Source organism: Nomascus leucogenys, chromosome 24 (genome assembly GCF_006542625.1).
Source record: "Nomascus leucogenys isolate Asia chromosome 24, Asia_NLE_v1, whole genome shotgun sequence".
Classification (NCBI taxonomy): Eukaryota; Metazoa; Chordata; class Mammalia; order Primates; family Hylobatidae; genus Nomascus; species Nomascus leucogenys.
Window position 1 is genome coordinate 27,956,431 of NC_044404.1, and position 27,381 is coordinate 27,983,811.

General features: G+C 50.3%; 1 protein-coding gene across 1 annotated transcript; it reads right to left on the minus strand.

The window, feature by feature from the left end:
• Positions 1 to 780: 780 nt before the first annotated feature.
• On the minus strand, positions 781 to 27,168 carry PTAFR (platelet activating factor receptor). The gene is made up of 2 exons (XM_004092236.2): positions 26,568 to 27,168; positions 781 to 4,644 (listed from the first exon to the last, which is right to left on the minus strand). Exon 2 carries the CDS (start codon positions 4,604 to 4,606, stop codon positions 3,578 to 3,580), a length of 1,029 nt encoding a protein of 342 aa, XP_004092284.2. The 5' UTR covers positions 4,607 to 4,644; positions 26,568 to 27,168; the 3' UTR covers positions 781 to 3,577.
• Positions 27,169 to 27,381: the final 213 nt, after the last annotated feature.

A 27,381-nucleotide genomic window follows, 5' to 3' on the forward strand; every position in this document is an offset into this window, starting at 1 on the left:
GACACAGCACAGAAAAACTTTTTTTTTTTTTTTTTTTTGAGACGGTCTTGTTCCATCACCCAGGTCAGAATGCAGCGTGGCATGATGATCATAACTCACTGCAACCTCAGCCTCCTGGCTCAAGCAGTCCTCCCACTTCAGCCTCCCACAAGTAGCTGGAACTACAGACACACACCACCATGCCTGGCTGATTTTTTTAATTTTTTAATTTTTTATTATTATTATTTTTTTAGACAGAGTCTCACTTTGTCACCCAGGCTGGAGTGCAGTGGCGCGATCTCGGCTCACTGCAAGCTCTGACTCCCGGGTTCAAGCGATTACGATTCTCCTGCCTCAGCCTCCCAAGTAGCTGGGAAGCTGGGATTACAGGCACCCACCATCACGACCGGCTAATTTTGTATTTTTAGTAGAGACGGGGTTTCGCCATGTTGACCAGACTGGTCTTGAACATCTGACCTCAGGTAATCTGCCCTCCTTGGCCTCCCAAAGTGCTGGGATTACAGGTGTGAGCCACCACACCCACAAATTTTTTGTAGAGGCAGTATTTTGCCATGTTTCTCAGGCTGGTGTTGAATTCCTGGGCTCAAGCAATCCACCCTCCTCAGCCTCCCAAAATGTTGGGATTACAGGTATGAGCCACCGCACCCAGGCGAGAAACATTTTTATAGTTACGGTTTTATGTTTATGTCTACTTTCTATTTGTGGCAGGTAGTATTAGTTTTCATTTACAATTATGTTATAATGTTTTCTTTCAAATAAATGTAAGTTTTTAAAAGTGACTTAAAGAAAACTTCTTTATTAAGTAAACAGACAGTTTGTACACGGATATTGCAAAAATTTCAAGGCAGGTACACGAATGACTGAAATTCAGGAGACGCGGGGAGTTAGCACAGAAGCACTTCCCTCATTCAGAGCTCTTTTGGCTGCGAGAAACAGACACCCAATCAAATCAGCTTCGGCAAAATGAGAGAATGTATCCTGACAAGGGACGCTCACAGGGCCCACAGGAAAGAGTGCTGGGCCCCTGGAGGACTGAGGGAAGCCAGCAGGTCCCTGGAGGCGGTGCCCGGCTGCTCTCCAGGCGCCGTGATTCCTCTGGTCCCTGCCTTGCTATGCGTATCTTCCCTCTGAGCAGAGCCATTTTCTCTACCACATTCATGCAGGTGCCCATCGCCCCCAACACACACAGACAAACACACACACACACACGGACACAGTCACAACTCCAGGGTTTGTATGTGTTCAGGTAAGGGACCTGCAAAGCCTGAACAGCCTCCCTGAATCTAGATGCCCACTTCTCATCCTTTCAGCTCCCAACAGAGGACCGAGGGGCCCAAATTGGCAGAAAAGGGGAGGGTCTGAGATGAACAGTCACCCTGACCAAGAGGTGTCTGCCTCAACATTAGCGGCATAGAACAGTCCCATGAGGTAGCTTTAACCTCATAGGTAACAACCCTAAGAGGTAGGAAATTCAGTGCCTGGTCCCTCAGCAGGAAATGACACAGCCAAGACTTGAGCCAGGCCTGTGTGATGCTGCACCAGCCGCCGGCTCATCCCATCAGCCAAGCTACCATCCCAGACCCCAGCAGGCTACTGGTCCATCGAGAGGCATTCCTCAAAATCAGCAATCCGGTGTTTGCCCGGTACACAGGAAATGAGTATCCCAGCTTCACAGGGACACGGACTGGAAGGAAGGAAGGCTTCTCTGAAGGAGCACAGAACTCTAGAAACCAGAGAAATTTCCTCTGAGCCCCTTGGGTCTGAGGCTGCCAGGTTCACACTGCAGATACTTGTCTCAGGGCAGGAGACGAGGCTCATTTGCATATACTTGCCAAAAATCACAAGCAGACGAGAAGCTGACACCTGCTGACAGTAACTGCTCCTCCCACCGCCTGGAAGCTATGTTAGAAGGAGCCTCCCAGAGGGCAAGGGAGGAGAGAACTGACAGACCCTTCCACCCAGGGGCTTCATGCACTTCCCAGCCCCTGCGCCTGTTCGTATGGAAGCCCCTGGACATCGAGGTGTCCTGGCCTGGACAGCTCCAATTTTGCCTTTTTTTTTTTTTTTTTTTTTTTTTTTTGAGACAGAGTCTCGCTGTGTCGCTCAGGCTGGAGAGCAGTGGCGCGATCTCGGCTCACTGCAAGCTCCGCCTCCTCCCAGTAGCTACAGCCTATGGGACTACAGGCATGCGCCACCACGCCGGGCTAATTTTTTTGTATTTTTAGTAGAGACGGGGTTTTACCATATTGGTCAGGCTGGTCTCGAACTCCTAACTTCAACTGATCGGCCCACCTCAGCCTCCCAAAGTACTGGGATTACAGGCATGAGCCATAATTTTCATATTCTTAGTGGAGATGGGGTTTCACCATGTTGGCCAGGCTGGTCTCGAACTCCGGACCTCAGGTGATCTGCCTGCCTTGGCCTCCCAAAGTGCTGGGATTACAGGCAGGAGCCACTGCGCCCAGCCCGAATTTTGCTTTCAAGGGGCCTTTGCCCATCCTCAGTGGGTGGCTGCCCCACAGAAGGTACTTAATTAGGGACTGTTGTTGAGACAGAAAGAGGAGGTGGGCATCTCCTTCCCACTCCCCCAGAGCTGACTGGGCTAGAGGCAAGGCCTTTGCCGACAGACACGTCTGTCTTGGGAAGCAAGCTCTTGTCCTAGCTTTTGGTCTGTTCATGTTTTATCTTCCTTGGTCACCATTAGGGACAGGTTGCCAGATGAGTCAGAGAAGGTTCCATCAAGCCACTTCCCCTGAGAAAGGTCGCAAAGACCTTGGGCTGGAGGGTGGAGAGAGGATGGCACCATCCTAGCTCAAAAGTCTGCCCCAAGGTAGTGCCACACAGTGAGGGCAGTGTCCCTTTCCCAACCCATTCTGCCTCTATCACTTGAGAGTATTTGTCCAAAGCTTTTTTTTTTTTTTTTTTTTTTTGAGACAGAATCTCGCTCTGTTGCCAGGCTAGAGTGCAATGGTGCAATCTAGGTTCACTGCAACCTCTGCCTCCCAGGTTCAAGCGATTCTCCTGCCTCAGCCTCCCGAGTAGCTGGGACTACAGGCACGTGCCACCACGCCCAGCTAATTTTTGTATTTTTTAGTAGAGATGGGGTTTTACAATGTTGGCCAGGATGGTCTCGATCTCTTGACCCATGATCTGCCCACCTCGGCCTCCCAAAGTGCTGGGATTACAGGTGTGAGCCACTGCGCCCACCCCCTGAAAGCTTTAGACCGATGCCCCATCGGGGAGAACTAGGTGGTTTAAAATCTTCCCCCAAGGTCTGCACCTGGCCCTGACATTCCTTCCAGCCCCCTAAGATTAAGGGACTCAGGATAAAGTCATCAGTCACAGTTACTGTAGTATGAGCCTACAGGCGGATGAAGGGGCTCATTTGAGTTCTGGATTTTCCAACAGTCTGGCTCTGCCATCATCCCTGCCCGGGTGAGGTAGCCTCCAAATCTAACGGCCCACCAGCGCCCACGGAGGTGGTGCCCAGACCACAGTAGATATCCCTTCTTCCCCCAGCTCAGTCCATGATGTCCATGGAGGAGAAGACTTCAGGCCTGGCCCCAACAAGCAGGGACTAATTTTTGAGGGAATTGCCAGGGATCTGGTTGAATGGCACAACCACTTCAGTGACCGTATCCGTGGTGGCCCGGGAGCATTTCCGGCTACTGCGCATGCTGTAGAACTTTTCGGTGAGGTGCTTGCGGAACTTCTTGGTGAGGAAACAGTAGATAACAGGGTCTAAGACACAGTTGGTGCTGAGGAGGCAGAGGGTGACCTGATGTGCATCGTTAATGGCCTGGTGGAATTTGCTGTCCTGGAAGCCCAGCTCAGCAAGGGTCCAGGGCAGCTGCACCACGTGGTGGGGCACGAAGCAGATGATGAACACCGCCAAGACCGTGCACACCATCCACAGCGCCCGGCGCTTGACTTCAGCGTTGCGCTGCTGCTGTACCGGCTGCATGAGCAAGGTACGGATGATGACCAGGTTGCAGAAGAGGATGATGAGGAAGACCAGGAAGAAGCTGAACACGATGAAGATGTGGATGATGAGGACTGGCACGCTGCCCTTCTCGTAATGCTCAAAGCAGCGAGTGATGTTGCCCGAGCCAGCGCTGTTGGGCACTGTGTTGGTGGAGTCCAGGATGAGGAAGTAGGATGCAGCTCCCACAGTGGCCAGCCAGATGACCAGGGACAAAGAGATGCCACGCTTGCGGGTGTTGGCCTGAGCAGTCTTGATGGGCCGAGTTACTGCCTGGAAGCGGTTATAAGTGATGACACCCAGGAAGGCCACCGAGCAGTAGGTGTTGATGAAGAAAAGGCAGCCAGCCACATTGCACAGGAATTTGGGGAGGATCCAGTTGCCCTGGTTTTGGTAGTAGACAATCCACAGCGGCAGCGTGATCAAGAAGAGCATGTCCGCCATGGTGAGGTTCACCATGAAGATCTTTATCTCATTGAATTTCTTGGAAGGGTACAGGCGGGCAAAGACCCACAGCACGTAGCCATTAGCGATGACTCCAAGCACAAAGATGATGCTGTAAACAATCGGGAAGAGGGTGTATCGGAACTCAGAGTCCACGTGGGAGGAGTCACGTGGCTCCATTGCCGTGGGCTGGAATGATCAGCTGGTCCTGATGGCGCCTGGAAGACCACACAAAAATCCTGGTTAATAAAGGGACAAGAAGGGACTGTTCCATTTCATCAGTTCCAAGACTCCTTGCCATGGTTAGAATGATGATGTCCCCTCGGAAGTTCATGTTGAATTTTTTTTTTTTTTTTTCACATGGAGTTTCACTCTTGCTGCCCAGGCTGGAGTGCAGTGGCGTGATCTCAGCTCACCGCAACCTCCACCTCCCGGGTTCAAGCGATTCTCCTGCCTCAGCCTCCCAAGTAGCTGGGATTACAGGCATATACCACCATGACTGGCTAGTTTTGTGTTTTTAGTGGAGACGGGGTTTCTCTATGTTGTTCAGGCTGGTCTCGAACTCCCGACCTCAGGTGCTCCGCCCACCTCGGCCTCCCAAAGTGCTGGGATTACAGGCATGAGTCACTGTGCCCGGGCTCTTGATGAATCTTAATCCCCAGTGCAGAGGTGTGGCCTATGGAAGGTGATTAAGTCAGAGGGTGGAATGGGATTAGCACTCTTAGAAAAGGGCTCCAGTTTGCCCAGGGAGGTCAAGGCTGAAGCGAGCTGTGATTGTGCCACTGCACTCCTTCCTGGGTGATAAAGTGAGACTCTGTCTCACACACACAAAAATAATAATAATTCTTTAAAAAGGGGCTCAAGGTTGAAGAAAGCACTTAATCTTGCCCTTTTTGTCTTTCCATCCCTTTTGCCATGTGAGGTCACAGCTTTCAAGGTGCCATCTTGGAAGCAGATAACCAGGCATCAGACACTAAACCTGCTGGTGCCTTTATGGTGGAACATCCTCCAGAACTATGAGAAATACATTTCTTTTCCTTTTTTCTCTTCTTTTCTTTGTTTTTTGTTTTTTATAGACAAGGTCTTGCTCTGTCGCCCAGGCTAGAGTGCAGTGGTGCGATCACAGCTCACTGCAGCCTCAACCTCTTGGGCTCAAGCAATCTTCCCACCTCAGCCTCCTGAGTAGCTGGGATTACAGGTATGCGTGTGACACCACAGCTAGCTAATTTTTTTTTTTTTTTTTTTTTTTTTTGAGACAGAGTCTTGCTCTGTCACCCAGGCTGGAGTGCAGTGGCGCGATCTCGGCTCACTGCAAGCTCCACCTCCCAGGTTCACGCCATTCTCCTGCCTCAGCCTCCCGAGTAGCTGGGACTACAGGCGCCCGCCACCACGCCCGGCTAATTTTTTGTATTTTTAGTAGAGACGGGGTTTCACTGTGTTAGCCAGGATGGTCTCGATCTCCTGACCTCATGATCTGCCCGCCTCTGCCTCCCAAAGTGCTGGGATTACAGGCGTGAGCCACCGCGCCCGGCCCACGCCTAGGTAATTTTTGTATTTTTTGCAAGGAAGGGGTTTTGCTATGTTGCCCAGGCTGGTCTTGAACTCCTGAGCTCAAGCAATCTGCCAGCCTCGGCCACCCAAAGTGCTGGGATTACAGGTGAGAGCCACCACGCCTGACCATGCAGTGTTTTTTTCTACATAAAATAATGGTGTGTTTTTACAATAAATAGCACCTGATAGTCAATACAATCAATGGCAGTTCTGTTTCTCTTCTTTTATTCCATTTTAAAATATAACTGTCTGGCCAGGCGTGATGGCTCATGCCTGTAATCCCAGCAATTTGGGAGGCCGAGGTGGGTGGATCACCTGAGGTCAGGAGTTCGAGACCAGCCTGGCCAACATGGTGAAACCCCTGTCTGTACAAAAACACAAAAAATCAGCTGGGTGTGGTGGTGTATGCCTGTAGTCCCAGCTACTCAGGAGGCTGGGCTGAGGTGGGTGGATCTCCTGAGGTCAGGAGTTCGAGACCAGCCTGGCTAACATTATGAAACCCTGTCTCTACTAAAAATACAAAAATTAGCTGGGCGTGGTGGCAGGCGCCTGTAATCCCAGCTACTTGGGAGGCTGAGGCAGGAGAATCACTTGAACCCTGGAGGTGGAGGTTGCAGTGAGCCGAGATCAAGCCACTGCACCCCAGTCTGGGCGGGAAGAGCAAGACTCTGTCTCGAAAAAATAAATAAGTAATAAATAATAATAAAAACAAAACAAAACAGAAAAAGTTGCAGAAAATGTTTGGTATGACCCCATTATATATGTGTGTTTGAATAGAAGATCTAGAAGGATACACCTCAAATAGTTGACAGTGGTAAGTAGCCTCTGGGAAGGTGAGGTAGCTTAGTAGGAAGTTTATTTACTTTATATTTTTATGTGTTTGTTTGAATCTTTAAAGAGCACTTATTATCTTAATAATTTAAAATTCTGAAAAGACAATGTAAGGACATGCACAGGGGCTCATGCCTGTAATCCCAGCATTTGGGAGGCCAAGGCGGGAGGACCGAGTGAGCCTAGGAGTTCAAGACCTGTCTGGGCAACACAGTGAGACTCCCGTCTCTAGAAAAATAAACAATGAAACAATTAGCCAGGCATAGTGGTGCATGCCTGTAGTCTCAGCTACTCAGGGTACTGAGGCAGAAGGATCGCTTGACCCTCGAAGTTTGAGACCAGCCTAAACAACATAGTGAGACACCATTTCGAACAAAACAAAACAGTTGCTCCCTTCCCTCTTGTTCCTCCCACTATTGCTGTCATTGCAAGCTCCTAGGAGCTGCCCTGTTATTTACGTTGCAGTGGGCATGACTCAGGGAAGCAGCAGGCAGGGAGGAGGATGGGAAGCAAGAACCCAGCTGGGGCTAAGCAAGGTCCAGCTCATCATATCTACTAGTGTAGTAAAAAGAGCACAGTAGGCCAGGCGTGGTGGCTCACGCCTATAATCCCAACACTTTTGGAGGCCGAGGCAGATAGATGCTTGAGTCCAGGAGTTTGAGACCAGGCTGGGCAACATGGTGAAACCCCGTCTCTACAAAAAAAAAAAAAAAAAAAAATACAGGCTAGGCATGGTGGCTCACATCTGTAATCCCAGCACTTTGGGAGGCCGAGGCAGGCAGATCACAAGGTCAGGAGTTCGAGACCCGCCTGGTCAATATGGTGAAACCCCGTCTCTACTAAAAATACAAAAGTTATCTAGGCGTGGTGGTGGGTGCCTGTAGTCCCAGCCACTCTGGAGGCTGAGGCAGGAGAATCACTTGAACCTGGGAGGCAGAGATCGCAGTGAGCCGAGATTGCGCCACTGCACTCCAGACTGGGCGGCAGAGCGAGACTCCATCTCAAAAAAAAAAAAAAAAAAAATGAGCAAGGTGCGGTGGTGCTTGCCTGTATTCCTAGCTACTTGGGAGGCTGAAGTGGGAGGATCGCTTGAGCCTGGGAGGCAGAGGTTGCAGTGAGCAGAGATTGTGCCACTGACATTCCAGCCTGGATGATGGAGTGAGACCTTGTCTCAGAAAAAAAAAAAAAAGGTAGTGAGACATAAGGAAGGCAACACTTGGAGGACCTTCTTTGGAGCCAGGTACCCTGCTAGGTGCTTCCACGTGTACTGCCTCATTTGAATCTCACACAAACACTTTGCCATAGGAAGTAAGATCTCAGGCTACAGAATAGGAAACTGACTACAGGGTGGTTATATGACTTGTGCAAGGTCACACAGCTATTAGGGAATGGTGCCAGGATCTCGGATCCAGCTCTGTTCTTTCAAACATCCATCCAACAAATATTTCTGAGCACCAACTGCATGTAAGGCACACAGCTAAGCACAGGAGCCATAGGGCGAACACCCAGCAAGGGGGCCCTGACCTCAGAGAACTTACATCTCTTGGGGTGGACAGACAAAAGCAATTTAAACAAACACCATTGTTATACAAATAAACAGGAGTGCTGATTGGGCCGGCCATGGGGGCTCACGCCTGTAATCCTAGCACTTTGGGAGGCCAAGACGGGTGGATTGCCTGAGCTCAGGAGTTCAAGACCAGCCTGGGCAACACGGTGAAACCCCGTCTCTACTAAAATACAAAAAATTAGCCGGGCATGGTGGTGGGCACCTGTAATCCCAGCTACTTGGGAGGCTGAGACAGGACAATCACTTGAACTTGAGAGGCAGAGGTTGCAGTGAGCCCAGATCGTGCCTTTGCACTCCAGCCTGGGTGACAGAGCAAGACTCTGTCTCAAAAAAAAAAAAAAAAAAAAAAAAAGGCGGGGAGGGGTGGGCAGTGCGGATATTGAGAACAAAAAGAGATCTACTTAGAAGGGAGGTGACATTTCAGTTGAGGCCTGAAGGAGGAACATGGGCAGAACATTCCAGGCAGAGAACTCTGCATGGGTCCAAAACTGTGGCAAGAGCTTGGTGGTTTCCAGGAACAGAAATAAGCTCACCAGATGGCCCTTGCCCTGACCTCCAGCTGCCACTCCACCCTCACCTCGTGCCACCTTAGCATCAGGCTCTGGCCAGAACGGACTTCCCAGGCAGACCTTCAAACCTGTCCAGACATTTCCTGCCTAGAAGCCTCCACAATACCCATCCTGCTGCTTTGAATGCTCTTCCCTACCCACTCCTCACTCTCCACTTTCCTTTTTTTTTTTTTTTTTTTTTTTTTTTTTGTTGAGACGGAGTCTCACTCTGTCACCCAGGCTGGAGCCCAGTGGTGCGATCTCGGCTCACTGCAACCTCTGCCTCCCAGGTTCAAGTGGTTCTCCTGCCTCAGCCTCCTGAGTAGCTGGGATTACAGGTGTGTGCTATCACACCCGGCTAATTTTTGTATTTTTAGTAGAGATGGCGTTTCACCATGTTGGTCAGGCTGATCTCAAACTCCTGACCTCATGATCCGCCCGCCTCGGCCTCCCAAAGTGCTGGGATTACAGGCGTGAGCCATCTCACCTGGCTCCACTCCCCACTTTCACCTGGCCAACTGCAACTCATGCTTCAGACCTCAGCTGAATTTCACTGCTTTAGGGAGGTCTTCAATGGACTTGGCTCACGGCTGTAATCTCAACACTCTGGGAGGCCAAGGCAGGCAGATTGCTGGAGCCCGGGGGTTTGAGACCGGGCTGGTCAATATGGCAAAATCCCCTCTCTACAAAAGAAAAAATTTAAATTAGCCAGGTGTGGTGGTGCACTCCTGTAGTCCCAGCTACTCAGGAGGCCGAGGTGGAAGGATCAATTGAGCCTGGAAGGTCAAGGCTGCAGAGAGCTGTGACTTCACCACTGCACTCCAGCCTGGGCAGCACAGCAAGACCCTGTCTCAAAAAGTAAAACAACGAAAAAGTCCATTGATATGATTTAGGTTCTACATCACAACGAACCTTTAAGAAACTACCATATGCGGGGCTTTGATATCATATCAAAGAAGAGTATCGGCCAGGCGTGGTGGGCTCATGCCTGTAATACCAGCACATTGGGAGGCCGAGACGGGTGAATCACCTGAGGCCAGGAGTTCGAGACCAGCCTGGCCAACATGGTAAAACCCCACCACTACTAAAAATACAAAAAATTAGCCGGGTGTGGTGGTGGGCACCTATAATCCCAGCTACTCGGGAGGCTAAGGCAGGAGAATCGCTTGAACCCAGTAGGCAGAGGTTGCAGTGAGCCGAGATCGTGCCACTGCACTCCAGCAGCCTGAGCAACAAGAACAAAACTCCAAAAAAAAAGAAGAGTATCACCAATTATCTGAAAAAGCCCTTAAAAGATGCCTCCCTTTATAAGTACGTATCTGTGTGAAGGCAGATTTTCTTCAACCAAAACAACATCTCACAACAGCCTAAGTGCAAAAGCAGATACGAGAATCCAGCTGTCTTCTACTCAGCCCAACGTTAAAGAGATGTGTAAAAAATGTAAATCAATCCACTTCTCTCCCTCAATTGTTTATGTTTTAGAAAATCTAGTTATTTTTACAAAAATGTGTTATTTATGTTAACATGGAAAGAGTTTATTATTGGGTGTTTTTATTTAAAAATGAAAATTTTTAGAACGTCTAAGTTTTCATTTTTAATACAATAAATATTGCTGGAGATAAGTTATGTAAACAAAGGCTCTTTGGCACCCTCAATAATCTTTAAGGATATAAAGGGACTCTGAGACCAGAAGATTTGAATACTGCTGCTCCACAATCTCAGCACCCCTGCCCTTCCTTTGAGCCCAAGATGCCCGGTTCATCCAGGACCAGCCTTGTTTCTCTCTCAGGCTATACTGGTTATACCTTCTTGCCTTGGGGGTCCTGTTTCCAGGGCATGGAGGCATATTTGGCGTGTGTGGTGGCTGGGGGCAGCCCACAGTGGGGCAGGGCATGGTGCTCATTCTGGGTCTTGGGGGAAGTCAGGTCCGTACCTCCCTGCCACCCCCGCCCCCTTGTCCATCACAAAATGCCTTCCTCTTCTTGGGTTCCTGCACCCCGCCTGCCCACGCCTGTTGAGAAAGCCTTTCCGCCAGGGCCAGGACTAGAGTGAAACATGTGAGACATTCACTGGTTGCAAAATTTAAGGAGACACCAAACCTCAGCAATCAAGATAAATAATATTTTATTTTGTTTATTTATTTTTGAGACAGGGCTTGGCTCTGTCACCCAGACTGGAGTACAGTGGTGCAATCTTGGCTTACTGCAACCTCCACCTCCCGGGCTCAAGCCAACCTCCTACCTCAGCCTCCCAAGTAGCTAGGATTACAGGCACACGCTACCACACTGGCTAATTTTTGTATTTTTTGGTAGAGATGAGGCATGCCCGCCACGCCAGCTAATTTTTATAATTTTTAGTTAGCCAGGCTGATCTCGAACTCCTGACCTCAAGTGATCTGCCCGCCCTGGCCTCCTAAAGTGCTGAGATTACAGGTGTGAGCCACTGTGCCTGGCCAATAAATAATATTTTAATGCAATATTTTCTTAAATCAAAAGGAGTGTTACTGATTCTTCCTCTTGCCTCAGGCTCTAATATAACTCTGCCTGGCACTATTATGATACTGTCTTCATCTAACATTTTGGTACTTTGTTTATCATAATTTTTTTTGCATTAATTTTGATTTTTTTTTTTTTTTTTTGAGACGGAGTCTCTCTCTGTCGCCCAGGCTGGAGTGCAGTGGCGTGATCTCAGCTCACTGCAAGCTCCGCCTCCTGGATTCACGCCATTCTCCTGCCTCAGCCTCCCGAGTGGCTGGGACTACAGGCGCCTGCCATGACGCCCAGCTAATTTTTTTTGTATTTTTGGTAGAGACGGGGTTTCACCGTGTTAGCCAGGATGGTCTTGATCTCCTGACCTTGTGATCCTCCCGCCTCGGCCTCCCAAAGTGCTGGGATTATAGGCGTGAGCCACCACGCCCGGCAATTTTGATTTTTTAAAAAAAACCTTCTCACCATGTGAACAGAACACATACACAGACTAGCCCAATTCACTCATTTAGTTGCTCATTCATGCATTCATTGGACAAACACTCACAGCTCCAGAAGCTGAGCAGTGCACTGCGGCCTCAGAGAACAGATCCAGCCCTTGAGCGGCTCACAGGCCATTTTGCAAGAGAGAGATTCAGAAATAGATAAGCGGGCGGTGCTATGATGATGGATGTATCAGGTGTAACGTGGTTTCACAGAAGCTGCCCCTACCCAGACTTGAGGGTGAGGAGAGACCTCCTGCCTATGCTGAAGGAGTTAATTTGATAGTGCGAGGAGAGAGGAATAATAGGCACAGGGGACTGCGGGACACAGGCCTGGAAGAATAGGCAAAGGCATACCTTGTTCTAAAGGAACGTGAGACATTTGGTTTGGCCAAAACTTTAAGGAGTTGAGAAGAGATAGGGCTTAAAAAATAAGAGTCAGGGCCAGGCGCGGTGGCTCACGCCTGTAATCCCAGCACTTCGGGAGGCCGAAGCGGGTGGATCATCAGGTCAGGAGTTTGAGACCAGCCTGACTAACATGGTGAAACCCTGTCTCTACTAAAAATACAAAAATTAGCCGGGTGTGGTGGCATGCATCTGTAATTCCAGCTACTTGGGAGGCTGAGGCAGGAGAATCGCTTGAACCCAGTAGGTGGAGGTTGCAGTGAGCTAAGATCATGCCACTGCACTCCAGCCTGGGCAACAGAGTGAGACTCCATCTAAAAAAGAAAAAAAAAAGCATCAGTCAACTCAAGATGGGTCCTAGAGGTCAGTCTAAGGAGCCTGGACTTTATTCTGCAGACAATGGGAGTTATTGAAGGATCTTGGGCTTGGAACAGACAAGACTGGGTCTGGATTTGGGGAAGATGGCTTTGACCACTGTGCACAGAATGAACTGGAGGTGATCAGACCACAGTCAGGGAGACAGCAAAGAGACACGTGCAATCGTCTGGAGGGCCTCGAGAGGACTGCGCCAGGGCAGAGCCGATGGAGGGAAATGGACGGTTGTGAGAGTTATTTGGGAAATCAGATGGACAGAACTTGGTAACGGATGGGATATTGGTTGAGAGAAAAGGAGGAATCAAAGAGAACTGCCAGGTTTCTGGACCAGATGATTGAGGACGTGGTGGTGTCTCTCTTCATGGAGAAGACACCAAGGAGGAACAGCATGAGGGCAGGGAGGATGAATTCATATGAGGACATATCCCATTTGGGATGCCTGTGAAACACCCAAGAGGGCCAGGGTTAAACCCTGAAGAGCCCAACATCAAGGAAGAAGTCAGAGGAGGACAGAACTATGGAGGCAGAGAGAGGACAGTCAGAGACAAGGAGGCTTCCATGCTTGAGGCCTAAGGGAAGAAAGTTTCAAGAGCTTGGGAAGACATGGGCAACAGTGTGAAAAGCCACAGGGAGATGAATGACAATGCAGACGGAAAAGCCAACACTGGATGTGGAAACATGGAAATCAATCTCATGTGATCAGAGGGAGAGCAGTTGCCCAGGCATGGGTTGAGGGGTGAGTGATAGGAGAGAAAGGGGAATGTCAAGTCCTCATTCAAGAAGTTCGATTGAGCCGGGCACAGTGGCTCACTCCTGTCATCCCAGCACTTTGGGAGGCTGAGGCAGGACGATCACTTGAGGTCAGGAGTTCCAGACCAGCCCGGCCAATATGGTGAAATCCCATCTCTACTAAAAATACAAAAATTAGCCAGACGTCTATAATCCCAGCTACTGGGGAGGCTGAGGCAGGAGAATCGCTGAGCCAGGGAGGTAGAGGTTGCAGTCAGCCCAGATAGCACCACTGCACTCCAGCCTGGACAACAAGAGCGAGACTTCGTATCAAAAAAAAAAAAAAAAAGAAAAGAAAAAAAGAAGTTTGATTGAGCAACAAAATGCTGTGTGTGGACCTTGTCTGGATCCTGATTCAAATCAACCAACTGTAAAAAATATTTTCCAGACAATTGGGCTGACTCTGGTGGCCATGCCTGGCGCCAGCACTGTGGGGAGGCCAAGGCACAACAATTGCTTGAGCTCAGGAGTTTGAGATCAGCCTGGGCAATATAGCAAGACCTCGTCACTCCTAAAAATTTTTAAAAATTAGCTGGGTGTGGTGGTGCACACCTCTAGTCCCAGTTACTCAGGAAGCTGAGGCAGGAGGATTGCTTGAGCCCAGGAGTTCAAGGCTGCAGTGAGCTGCGATTATGCCACTGCACTCCACCCTGGGCAACAAACAGAGCCTCGAGACCCTGTCACACACACAAAAAAAAGAATTAAAAAAAAAAAAAAAAAAGACATTGGGGAAAACTCAAACACAGATGGTATTAAAAAAATAATATTTATTTATTTAGGTAGGATAATGATATGGTGGTCGTATCGTTAAATTCCTTAGCTATTAGATGTGCGCTCCAACCTGGGCAACAGAGCAAGGCTTCATCTCAAAAAAAAAAAAAAAAAAAAAAATTCCAGGAAGACCAGGTGTGGTGGCTCATGCCTGTAATACCAGCACTTTGGGGAAACTGAGGAAGGAGGATGGGTCAGGAATTCAAGACCAGCCTGGGCAACATAGCAAGACCTCATCTCTACACCCGTCCCCACCTTGCCTCCCCCCCGCCACCCCACACACACACACGAGAATAAAATATTCCAGGAAAATGGTGCCTGCATGCTAATCTCTATTTCAAAGTTGGCTTCCCAGGAACCCAACCTAGAAGATTGTACACTTGGGTCTATCTGACTTCAGCGCCTCCCCAGTCCACACAGCCCCCACAGGAGCCCCAGCAAGAATAGGCCTCCTCCTTCCAGATACAGGACAAGAATCAGTGAGGGGAATCCTGGTGGAGCCCCTGCTTGACTCAAAGCCGTTGGTGCCGCCAGTACCTGTCATCCTGGCTCTTCCTACTTCTGCTGCCTTCTGTTCAATCCCAGGCTCCTGGCCCCCATGTGACTCCCACTCCCTCGGCCCCAACCCAAACTCAGTGCCTATCGCCGTATCTCTGCATGAGTAGAACCCTTGAAATCACCCAAAATGTAACCAGCTGATTCTCCTCTGGGCCTGAGAGCTTGTACTTTCATTACTTTATTCATGCTGTTTCCTCTGCCAGGAAATCCTTCCTTCCTTGTCATTGTCTGGATGTTTACTAGAACATTCTTTAAGATTGCTCAGACCTCACTTCCTCCGAGAAGCTCTTTCTAAGCCTCCTGGCCTCCTGCACACCCAGCTCCACCCGTGGTCTGGTCAAGTGCTCATTCTTTGGACTTCCATAGCTCATGGCTCTTTATCCCACTGAAACTGCCTCTATATGACCTCTCTGCCATCCAGAGGCAGGGGCAATGTCCGTTCATTCACCTCACAGTGATTGACATCCTTCTGGGTGTCAATGCTGGGGAGACTGCAGACACAGAACAAAGTTCCACCCTCGAGGAGCTTACATTCTAGTTGGGGGAACAGTCAAAAATAAGTGGAACAACAAATAAGATAATTTCAAATTGTGATGAATTTAATAAAGGAAATAAAAATAGTAACATGAAGATAGGGTAGATGGCTTTTTTTTTTAATTTTTATTTTTTAATAAATAGAGACAAGGTCTCACTATGTTGCCCAGGCTGGTCTTGAACTCCTGAGCTCAAGTGATCTGCCTGATTTAGTCTCCCGAAGTGCTAGGATTACAGGCATGAGCCACTGCACCCAGCTAGTGGCTGTTTTAAGTAGAATGACCAGGGAAGGCTTCTTGGAGGAGGTGACATATAAACAAAACCAGAGACAGCTTTAGCATGAAGTCAGTGAAGCTTAAGCTTTAAGGCCCTCTCCTAGGCCCTGTATCTAATTGTATATTAGTCATTTGGTATCTTCAAAGGGGGGCCATTCAAGTTGTATAAGCTTTAGTAACCTATAAAATCTGTGTCTACCCCTGGCTGAACTCTAAAAAAGAAAAAAAGAACAAGTAAGAGGACGATCTGGATTATTCCAGCCAGAGTATCATGTGCAAAGGGCCTGTAATGGGAATAATTTCATCATGTTCTGAAGTAGGAACAAGAAACTGAAAGGTTGGTGTGACCCTAGGGGAGTGAGAAATGGGAAGAGTGGGATGTGAGCAGAGGACACCAGGCTCCAGATCACTACTGAGCCATGGTAAGGAGTTGGGATTTTATTCTGTGAGCCTCGGAGAGCTGCTTCAGTGTCGTCAAGCAGGCAAGTAGCATGATCGGACTCGCTCTAGCTGCCAGGTAGAGAATAGATGGTAGGGAGCACGCGTGGAAACAGCAAGAGCATTTTGGAGGTCAGAGATGGTGGTGGCATGGACCAGAAAGTGGCATTTTCAATTCCTCTCCCCGTCCCCTGTACTCAGGGAGCTTGGCTGGGGCAAACATTTGGTAAACATTTGTCGGGTGAACAAACACCCAGCAACCGACAGGATTGCCTGCTCCCCAGACAGAGCAGCTGCCACACAAGGCGGAGCGAGCATTCTACAAACTCAGGACTCAAACTATGGTCCTTGGACCAGCAGCACTGGCACCGCCTGCAAGCTTGTTAGAAATGCAGAATCTTGGGCCCCACCCCAGATCTCCTGTATCAGAATCTGTATGTTGGCCCGGCGTGGTGGCTCACGCCTGTCATCCCAGCAGTTTGGGAGGCTGAGGCACGTGGATCGCTTGAGGTCCAGAGTTCGAGACCAGCCTGACCAACATAATGAAACGCCCTCTCTACTAAAAATACAAAAATTAGCCAGGCATGGTGGTGGGCGCCTGTAATCCCAGCTACTCTGGAGGCTGAGGCAGGAGAATAATTGCTTGAATCCAGGAGACAGCGGTTGCAGTGAGCTGAGATCACACCACTGCACTCCAGCCTGGGCGACGGAGCGAGACTTTGTCTCCAAGAAAAAAAGACTCCGTATGTTAGTAAGATTCCCAGGTGATTTGTGCATGCACCGAAATCTGAGACATGTTGTACCCCAACAACTGCCAGCCACACACTTGCCTGGGCTAACATCTTCCGTGGCTCCCCTGGCCCCGGATCAAGTCTAAGCTCCTTCCCCATCTTATTTTCCACAATTCGCCGCTACTCATTTTCTACTCTTGCTGCACTGAATTTCTCGCTGCTTCCCTAAAAACTCCATTTTTTCCTCAAATCTCTTTGCCTTTCCAGCGGCCCGCTTTTGTCCATTGCTTTACTTAGAAAAATCTTACTCATCTTAAGACCTAATCTGAAAAAGTGCATCCCTCTGGGATGCCTTCCCCGATTGCCACAGGCAAAATGAGTTGCCTTCTTCTCTGGGTCCCCATGCACTGGGCGCATTCCTCAGTCTAGCATCTGACACAATATGTTTTACGTATTCATTTCTGCGGCTGTTTCCTTGTCATACCGGGCACTTCTTGAGGGCAGGGACTAGATCTTTTTCATCTCTTCAATCCCAGTGTCGGGCATCGAGGAATGAATGGGTGAGTGACCATGCCCTGATGATGGCTCCGAAATCCCCGGCACAAAGGAAGTGTGCACGGTCTCCCCAGGGGAGCCGTACTGGGGTGGAGCGGGTGAGGGAGAACAAGGTCTCTGGAGTCAGAAAGGTCTACAGGTTCATACCCGGCTCACCATTTACCTGCTGTATGACCTGGGGCAAGTGACCTCACCGCTCTAACCTTCAATGTCTTCATTTGCAAAATCTCACAGTCCTAACAATGGTTTCAAAGATAAGCATGCAGAGTGGCTGGAGCAGGACCTGAGCCACAAATGACCAAGCCTCCCTCTCCCCACTGGCCCAGCTGCTTGGAGCCAGGGAAGGGGACTGTGGGCCACCACTGACCTAGGGCCTTTGACCTACACACTGGCTTTCCTGCCAGATCCAGATAGAGCCTAGAGCTAATGCCAGCAAAGCTTTCAACAGCTCAGGAAGATGAACATTTGGAAAGAAAATAAGAGGCTCAGACCACTCAGTTTAACCCATGGGCACAGTTCCCTGATGGATCAAGGCTGGGCAGCTGGCCCAGGCACAGCCTTCAGCTGGGGGTGGGGTAGAGAGGCCATAAATATTCATGAGACAGAAGAATTCTGCTGTTTGGATCTGGTACCCTTTTCCCTGCGCAGCATTCGGCCCTCATCACTGCTGGAAACATTCCCAGTCCCTAGGGAACCTAGAGAAGGGGTTCTCATCCATAGCTGGACAGCCAGAGAGGAGGGACCATCAGGAGATGGACAGAAGGAGGTATGTGCTGATTGATTTCCCAGGCCAGATTGTGGGTTGGGAAGTTGGGTTCACCAGTCCTGCAAGCTCCTAACATTTGTGGGGCCAGTTGAGGTCAAAAGTACAAAATTCTAAATATTTATAAGCTATAAATAAGATACATCCAAGTTCATCCGCAGCTCCTGCATCAGCAGTTCCTTGCAGCCCCGCAGGCCTGAGGGTGCATTCGCCAACAGGGCAAGGTCTAGAAGTGGTCAAGGCGGGGGAACACCACATCCCAAGTGGGCACACTGTCTTGGATCCAAGTACTCCTTGTTCTGTGGGGAGCATGAGGCTGGAGCCCCCCTAATTTCAAGGCACTGGGCACCATTTACTGGTATACGGTACATCTTGCCTATGATCATATTTCCTCCTCAGATCGTCTTCGTGAGGCTGGTTTTACAAGATACCCAATTTTCTAGGGGTAAAAAGTGAGACTAGAGAAGAAAATAGATTTGTCCACAGTCACACAGCGGGGAAGTGGCAGACTTGGGATTTTCAACTCCAGGGTTCATTCTGACTCCTTAGAACAAGCTGTGTCCCCTGCTAGAAGCAAACTGCTCCTCGGCCAACTTGTCCACTCACAGGCCTGTCTTACAGCCTGAGAATGGGAGCTCCAGATGCTGTGAGGCCCCAGGAAGAGATGCCTTTGACCTGAGGCCCTGCTTTTACCTTTGCTCCTCAAAGCTGGGAAGGGAATGGGACAAAGGGATGGCATGACCTGCTCTGTATCCATCTGACTCCCGCCTGGTAGGGCGAGAGCTGGGTCAGATCCTGGTTCAACCACTAAGCTTATCCTGTGGTTCTGAGTCTGTTTCCTCGTTTGTAAAATCAAGATTTTTATATGGACTAAGAGAAAAGGATATTAAGAAAACAATCTCATTTACAACAATATTCAAAAAAATAGAATACTTAGAAATAAACTTAACCGGCCAGGCACAATGGCTCGTGCCTGTAATCCCAGCACTCTGGGAGGCTGAGGCAGGCAGATCACTTGAGCTCAGGAGTTTGAGACCAGCCTGGCTAAATGGTGAAACCCCATCTCTACTAAAAATACAAAAATTAGCTGGGCATGGTGGCACATGCCTGTAATCCCAGCTACTCAGGAGGCTGAGCCAGGAGAATCACTTGAACCGGGAGGCAGAGGCTGCAGTGAGCCAAGACCATGCCACTGCACTCCAGCCTGGGCGACAGAGCAAGACTCTGTCTCAAAACAAAAAAAAAAAGAAAGAAAGAAAAAAAAGAAATAAACTTAACCAAGGAGGCAAAAGATTTGTACATTGAAAACTACAAAACATTGCTGTCGGGCGCAGTGGCTCACGCCTGTAATCCCAGCACTTTGGGAGGCCAAGGTGGGCAGATTGCTTGAGGTCAGGAGTTCGAGACCAGCCTAGCCAACATGGTGAAACCCTATCTCTACTAAAAATACAAAAATTAGCCAGGCATGGTGGTGCATGCCTGTAATCCCAGCTACTCGGGAGGCGGAGGCAGGGGAATCACTTGAACCCAGGAGGCAGAGGTTGCAGTGAGCCCAGATGACGCCATTGCACTGCAGTCTGGGCAACAGAGCGAGACTCCATCTCAAAAAAAAAGAAAAAAGAATAAAGAAGATGCCTGGTCTGGTCTATAGTGAGAGCTCATTGAATGTTGGCTATTGTTACTCTTACTTCCCTACCCCAGACAGAGTTGGAAATTCCACCTCAAGTTCCCGTAACAGTATATCACATTGCATTATCATAGCTGTTGATTTCTCTCTCCTTTTGGACTGGGAACTCCCCAGGGCATATCACCAATACCCATCACAGGGCCTCCTACACAGCAAACACATGAGAAATACTGACTAAATAGACAGGTGAGCCTCTGTACACACACAGTCACAGTGTCCCTCACTCTTCGCTTCCAAACCCTCACACCCCAGCTGTAGCCACTCCCAGCTCTTAGATTCGCTGGGGCCGGTCCCACTTTCCTCATCTATAAAATGGGAATAGCATCAACACTGAAGCTGGAGAGGTGGCCTCACATCTAGAAACCCAGCACTTCGAGAGGCTGAGGTAAGAGAATTGCTTGAGGTCAGGAGTTTAAGACCAGCCTGAGCAACATAACCAAATTTTGTCTCTACTAAATTAAAAATTAAAAAAAAAAATTAGCCAGGCATGGTGGCACATGCCTGCAGTCCTAGCTACTATGGAGGCTGAGGCTGCAGGATCACTTGGGTCCGTCCATTACAGTGAGCTATGATCATACCACTGCACTCCAGCCTGGGCAACAGAGCAAGACCCTATCTCTTAAAAATAAAAATTAGGGCCGGGCGCGGTGGCTCACGCCTGTAATCCCAGCACTTTGGGAGGCCGAGGCGGGCGGATCACAAGGTCAGGAGATCGAGACCATCCTGGCTAACACGGTAAAACCCCGTCTCTACTAAAAATACAAAATATTAGCCGGGCACCTGTAGTCCCAGCTACTCGGGAGGCTGAGGCAGGAGAATGGCGCGAACCCGGGGCAGGGTGGAGCCTGCAGTGAGCCAAGATCGCGCCACTGCACTCCAGCCTGGGCAACGGTGAGACTCCGTCTCAAAATAATAATAATAATAGTTAATTAATTAATTAATTAATACAAATTAGGCTGGGTGGGGTGGCTCACACCTGTAATCCCAGCACTCTGGGAGGCCGAGGCAGGCAGATCACCTGAGGTCAGGAGTTCAAGACCAGCCTGGCCAACATGACGAAACCCCATATCTACTAAAAATACAAAAATTAGCTGGGCGTGGTGGCACACGTCTATAATCCCAGCTACATGGGAGGCTGAGTCAGGAGAACCACTTGAACCCGGGAGGGGGAGGTTTCAGTGAGCTGAGATTATGCCACTGCATTCCAGCCTGGGTGACAGACCGAGACTCCATTTCAAAAAAAAAAAATTGACCTCAGGCTGGCGCGGTGCTCAGCTGTAATCCCAGCACTTTGGGAGGCTGAGGCGGGCGGATCACGAGGTCAGGAGATCAAGATCATCCTGGCTAACACGGTGAAACCCCGTCTCTACTAAAAATACAAAAAATTAGCCGGGCGTGTTGGCGGGCACCTGTAGTCCCAGCTACTCGGGAGGCCGAGGCAGGAGAATGGCGTGAACCCGGGAGGCAGAGCTTGCAGTGAGCCGAGATCGCGCCACTGCACTCCAGCCTGGGTGACAGAGAAAGACTCCGTCTCAAAAAAAAAAAAAAAACTGACCTCACAGGATAGCCCTGATGTTGCAGACAGACAACCTCTACAGTGCTAGGCGTATAGAAGGTGCTCAACACGAGTTACTTCCTCTTCTGACATGCCCTGTTGCTTGATATTTGTGCCCTGACCTGGCCGTGCCGGCCACACCCTCTAATGTTACCTCTCACAGAGTGGTTTCAATACCATTTCTCCAAGATGCAGAAGAATTTCAGGGACGAATTAAGGGAGCAGAAATCCTGACTTCTGGGGAATTCTGTGCCAGGCTCCCTACAATTCCCAGTGCGAGGGACCATGCACATTTATTGGCTGATGAATGGAGCACCATGTCTGGGAGAGGTTACGGACAGGGTCTAGGGCACGAGGGATGAGGATGATGTGGGTACCAGTCAGAGTTACCCAGTGTTCCTTCTCATTGGGGACCTCACCCTGGCCCCAGATATGTATATGACATTGAGGAGACTCAGCCTCTGCTCAGTTGGCCTAGGAAACCCCACGTCTGGCCTGGGTCTCTCCTCCTGGCTCCCAGATACCCAGGTGGTATCTGTCTGTGAGTTACCCTACCCAATTTTGCTTCCAGGACAGGGCCAGGAAGAGGGAGGGAGGAACCACCTCCTCTGGGCTGCCCCAGCACCGGACACATCATGCCTCTGTTATGCCTCTGTTATGCCTCTGGTTTGTGTATGTGTGTGTTGCGGTGGGGCGGGGGGGTTGAGACTGAGTCTCACTCTGTCACCTAGGCTGGAGTGCAATGATGCAATCTCAGCTTACTGCAACCTCCGCCTCCCAGGTTCAAGCGATCCTCGTGTGTCAGCCTTCCGAGTAGCTGGGATTACAAGCACGTGCCACCATGCCTGGCTAATTTTTATATCTTTAGTAGAGACAGGGTTTCACCATGTTGGCCAGGCTGGTCTCAAACTCCTGACCTCAGGTGATCCACCCACCTCGACATCCCAAAGTGCTGGGATTACAGGCATGAGCCACCGCACCCGGCCATGCCTCTGTTATACCAGGAATCACGCTGACTTCTTCCCAGCCTGGGAGTTCCTGAGTCCTGCCGGTGTCCTCATGGCCAGTCCAGGACCCCGTCCAGGGAAAAAAGCAGGGCTGGGCACAGGCCCTGGTGTCACACAGACCTGAGTCTGCACCTGGGTCTGCTTCTTCCTTGCTGCGTGATCCTTGGCTCTCCCAGCCTCCCTTTCTTCATCTGCAAAATGATGGTAATAAAACCTTCCTCACACGGTGGTTGTGACAGCTGAGTGAAACAATTTACTCAATAACTGTGAACTCCCTCCCCTGCTGTCCTCAGAAAATGTTTGTTGAATAAGTGAATAAAGAAGCAACCGAATTGGCCATGCACTAAGCCAGCTACGCATTCTCTCCTAGAAGTAACCGGGGTTAGCCGGAGAGAAAGCATAGGAACCGAAACCAGGGAGGGGATGGGGGCTCTGGCCTCAGCTGAGCCACTCACCCACATATCTTGACTGAGCCTTATTCCAGCTCTGAGCCTTGGGGTTTTTATCTGCAAAATGCGGTGCCCGTGGCTTGCTTATCTCAAAGCATTGTTGTAAAAAAAAAAGGAAGTGAGATTATTGGTGGTGACAGTTTTTGGTAAACAGTAAAGCACTTGGTACATTGAAATGGACTTTATGAACTGTAAAAGGTAGTGCAGGCTGGGTGCAGTGGCTCACGCCTGTAATCCCAGCACTTTGGGAAGCCAAGGTGGGAGATGGCTTGAGGCCAGAAGTTCAAGACCAGCCTGGGAAACATAGCAAGATCCCGTTTCCACAAAAAAAAAAAAAGTTTTTTAAATTAGCCAGGCGTGGTGGCATGTGCCTCCTGGCTACTCGGGTGGCTAAAGCAGGAGGATAGCTTGAGACCAGGAGTTCAAGGCTGCAGTGAGTCACGATCATTCCACTGCTCTTCAGCCTGGGTGACAGAGCAAGACTGTGTCTCTTAAAAAAAAAAAAAGGGGGGGTGTGGGGGGCTGTGCCAGGCATGGTGGCTCACATCTGTAATCCCAGCACTTTGGGAGGCCGAGGCAGGCGGATTGCTTGAGCACGAGAGTTCAAGACCAGCCTGGGCATCATGTCAAACCCCACCTCTACAGAAAAAAACCCCACAAAAATTAGCCAGGCAAGATGGTGTGCACCTATAGTACCAGCTACTCGAGAGACTGAGGTGAGAGGGCTGCTTGAGCCCAGGAGATCGAGGCTGCAGCGAGCTGTGATCACGCCACTGCATTCCAGCCTGCGTGACAGAGCAAGTCTTTGTCTCAAAAAAAAGGGGGGTGGGCGGGGTATGCACAAATTTGTTTTTGACATGCTTCTCGCATTAGCCAGCCAAGCTCAACTCCACACCCAGACCCTGAAGATCTCCCGCCTACAGAACCAAGGGGGTGGGGAGGGGCGGCTGAATGGTGATCCTCCCCCTGCGTATTCTGTCTCTCTCTCACACACAAGCACACAAACAAATACACACACAGAATCTGGCTGTGATTCCCCTCAGCTGAAGACACACAGAGGCGTATCAGCCTCTCAGCTGGCTTTGCCGGCCGTCTGCTCCCGGGAGGGGAGCCGTTGGCTGGCGCAGGCCACGTGCAGCCTGGACATGCTCCCGGCCCATCATTCCAGATACATGTAGACATAGCCAGAGCCAGCTCCCTCCTGTCCACCCCACATAACCACAGACACGCATGCACACGCAAAGACACGCATGCACACGCAAAGACACACCAGAGGCTTCTCCCGGCTCTCATCACGCCCAAGAGGGGCTGGTCAGAGAGGGGGCTGCAGCAGAGTCCCAGCACTTGCCCTTTGGGAACTGGCTCCACTCCCAACCCAGACACACACCCCTAGGCCCATCAAGGGGTGCTGCGGCTCCTGCTCCACTGTTGCCCTCTCTGAGGCCCAAGCCTCCACCCATCCAGGGGATCGGAACAGGAAAGTGGGGGATGCCGCCAAGAAAGAGAATGCCGCCCTCTTCAACAAGGCCTCCTTCACAGGTCTGGGGTGAGAAGTGGGGAATCTCTGCTCCCTGCAAAAGGACAACGAGATCCCAGCCTCTCCTCATACCTGCTTCCCACCACCAATCAGAGAACGAGATCCCAGCCTCTCCTCATACCTGCTTCCCACCACCAATCAGAGAAAACTCAGTGCTGTAGGCACATTTTGTCACGGATAACATAAACTGTGAATTCCTTACTCCTTCAATGGCCAGATGGGGAAACTGAGGCCCAGAGATGAGGAGGGATTTTCCCAAGGTGAACACAGTGTCGGGGGCAGAGCTGGGACCAGATACTGGGCCTCTGGCTCACCGTCCAGTCCCTTCCAACTGCAAAAGCCGCTTCATCATTCATCTGTCTTGTGCATATTCTAAGCATATGCTATGTTGCAAACCCTGTGCTAAGGATAAAGGATACAACAGTGAACAAAACAAGTTCTTCATCCCTAAGGCGTTTACAGCAGGAATCACAGAGTCAGCATTAGAGGGAATTCATCGGTCCCCTTTGCGCAGGATTTTCCAATTGACAAAGCACTTCCCCATCCCAACTCTTACTTCATCCTCCCTGCAAACTCACAGGTCAGTGCTTTGTTTGTTTTGTTTTGTTTTGTTTTTTGAGACGGAGTCTTGCTCTGTTGCCCAGGCTGGAGTGCAGCGGTGCCATCTCAGCTCACTGCAACCTCCGCCTCCCAGGTTCAAGCAATTCTTCTGCCTCAGCCTCCTGAGTAGCTGGGACTACAGGCACCCGACACCAGGCCCGGCTAATTTTTGTATTTTTAGTAGAGATGGGGTTTCACCATGTTCGCCAGGATGGTCTCCATCTCTTGACCTCGTGATCTTCCCGCCTCGGCCTCCTAAAGTGCTGGGATTACAGGCGTGAGCCACTATGCCCGGCCCACAGAGGTCAGTATTTTAACCTGCAATCTGCAAAGGAGGAAAGTGGAACTTCCGAACGACTCAAGGCCCCGGCTTGTCAGCAGGAGCTGAGATCGAAACCCCGGATGCCCACCTCAGGTCCAGGACCCAGTCATCTAAGGGGCTGACCTCTTTCTCCGGCTGGTTTGTCAGGACCTAAAGATAGTGGTGTCTCTTTTGCTTCCATAGCACTCCCCAACACACCTCCCACCCCTACCGCCTCCCCCAACACACACAGCACCCCAAACACCTGGAACACAGCTGGGTATTCAGTCAGAGCTAAAGGAGAGCAGCCAGAGGTGTGGGGAGAGAGCCTGCTGGTTCTGTCATATTTCACAAGTGAGCGAGTGCACAGCCCCACGTCTGGACCTCCTGCCAGCGGAGGACGGCGGGTGCCAGCCTGGGCCCTGTCCCCAGCACCTGGGACCTGATAGGGGCCATTGGTTGTGGGCTTGGCCCTGTGTATAAGAACGTGGTTATTTTCAGCACCCCCTTCCCCACCCTGCAAACCTAGCGTTTAGTGAATTCCTCAGTGCCCCGCCCTGTACCAGATCCTTTATATGGCCCGACAATTCTGTGGAGGAGATGGGATTATCCTTATTTGACAATTTAGAAAAGTGCACAGAGATGGAGCGTAACTTGGCCAAGACCACACAGCTAGTCAAGTAGATGTCATTTAGCTTCCTGAGATCCAAGCTGCCGCCATCATCACCATCACCACCTCCCAGAGGGATCTCTGGGGTCAGCACTGCCCCAGCCTCAGAAAAGCCAAACTTGGGTGTTGGGTTCTCCAGGAATGTTTGGACACTAGAAGTTATTTCTAAACACGAGACTCTGGGCCTGAGAAAGGTGCCAGAACAATCCCTTAAAAAACAGAAGCAGCCTAGCACAGACTTTGGGAGGCCGAGGCAGGCTGATTGCTTGAGCCCAGGAGTTGGAGACCAGTCTGGGCAACAAGGCAAGACCTCGTCTCCACAAAAATTACAAAAATTAGCCAGGCGTGGTAGAGCACGCCTCTAGTCCCAGATACTCGGGAGGCTGAAGTGGGAGGATCACCTGAGCCTGGCAGGTCCGGGCTGCAGCGAGCCATGATCGCCCCACTGCACTTCCGCCTGGGCAGCAGAGTGAGAGACCCTGTCTCAAAAAAAAAAAAAAAAAAAGAAAGAAAGAAAGAAAGAAAGAAAGAAAGAAAGAAAGAAAGAAAGAAAGAAAGAAAGAAAGAAAAGCACCCATCTGCTTAGGTGCAGCCTGGGGGCATGACCTTGGTTTGCCTCCTGAGGACATTTTTATACGCCTCCCCCTTGCCCAGCAGGGGCCAGGATTCCCCTTACCTGTAGCAGGGGCAGCGGCTTCAGCTGCAGTGACCGTGTGTCTCTGTCTGGGTCCCCGCCCCGGCCTCAGCCTCTGTGCTGTCTGGCAATTGCAGAAGTGAGGAAACAGAGCGTATCACTACCAAGTCACCCCTGGGAGGAAATGCTGTGGCCCTAGGGCCTCCCGAGGGGTGCCACAGGAACTTCCAAGCTGGGCCGCCACGACCTGGGCACTGCACAGAGGCTTCTCAAAGAGCGAGGGATGGGGTGGGGTGTAGACAGCGCCCGAGGCCAGGAGCCGAGTTGAGAAAGAGGAAAAGCAAGAGAGAGAAAGCAAGTGCATGTACTCAAGAGAGCGAGAAAGGGAGCATGAGAGTGGGGAAGAGGACGGAGGAGAGATGAGGGACCAGGAAAATCAAAGGAGAGAGAGAGGAGGCGGGAGGGAGTCGGGGGAAAAAAAAAATTAGAGGGCGGAGGGATGGATGGAGGGAGCCAGGCTCAGGCAAAAAGACAGATATAAACACCGGGAGAGATGAGAGGAACAAGGAGATTCAGGGACAAAGACAAGGGAAGATCCAAGACAAAAGACGAGATGAGGAGACACAGACAGCAAGCATGTGCCTGTGCACATTTGGGTCTGTGTGTCTCTGGATGGGAGTGAGAGAGAAAATAAAAGAAAGGGAGTGGACGAAAGAGAATGCCCGCTGGGATATAAAGTGGAAGGAGAAGAGAGGAGCTCGGAAGAGCCACCGGGTCAGCAGCATGACAGGGCAGGGCATCCCTGGAGACCAAGAAGCATTGAGCCCAGAAACCCCATGGGAACAGATCTGTGGGG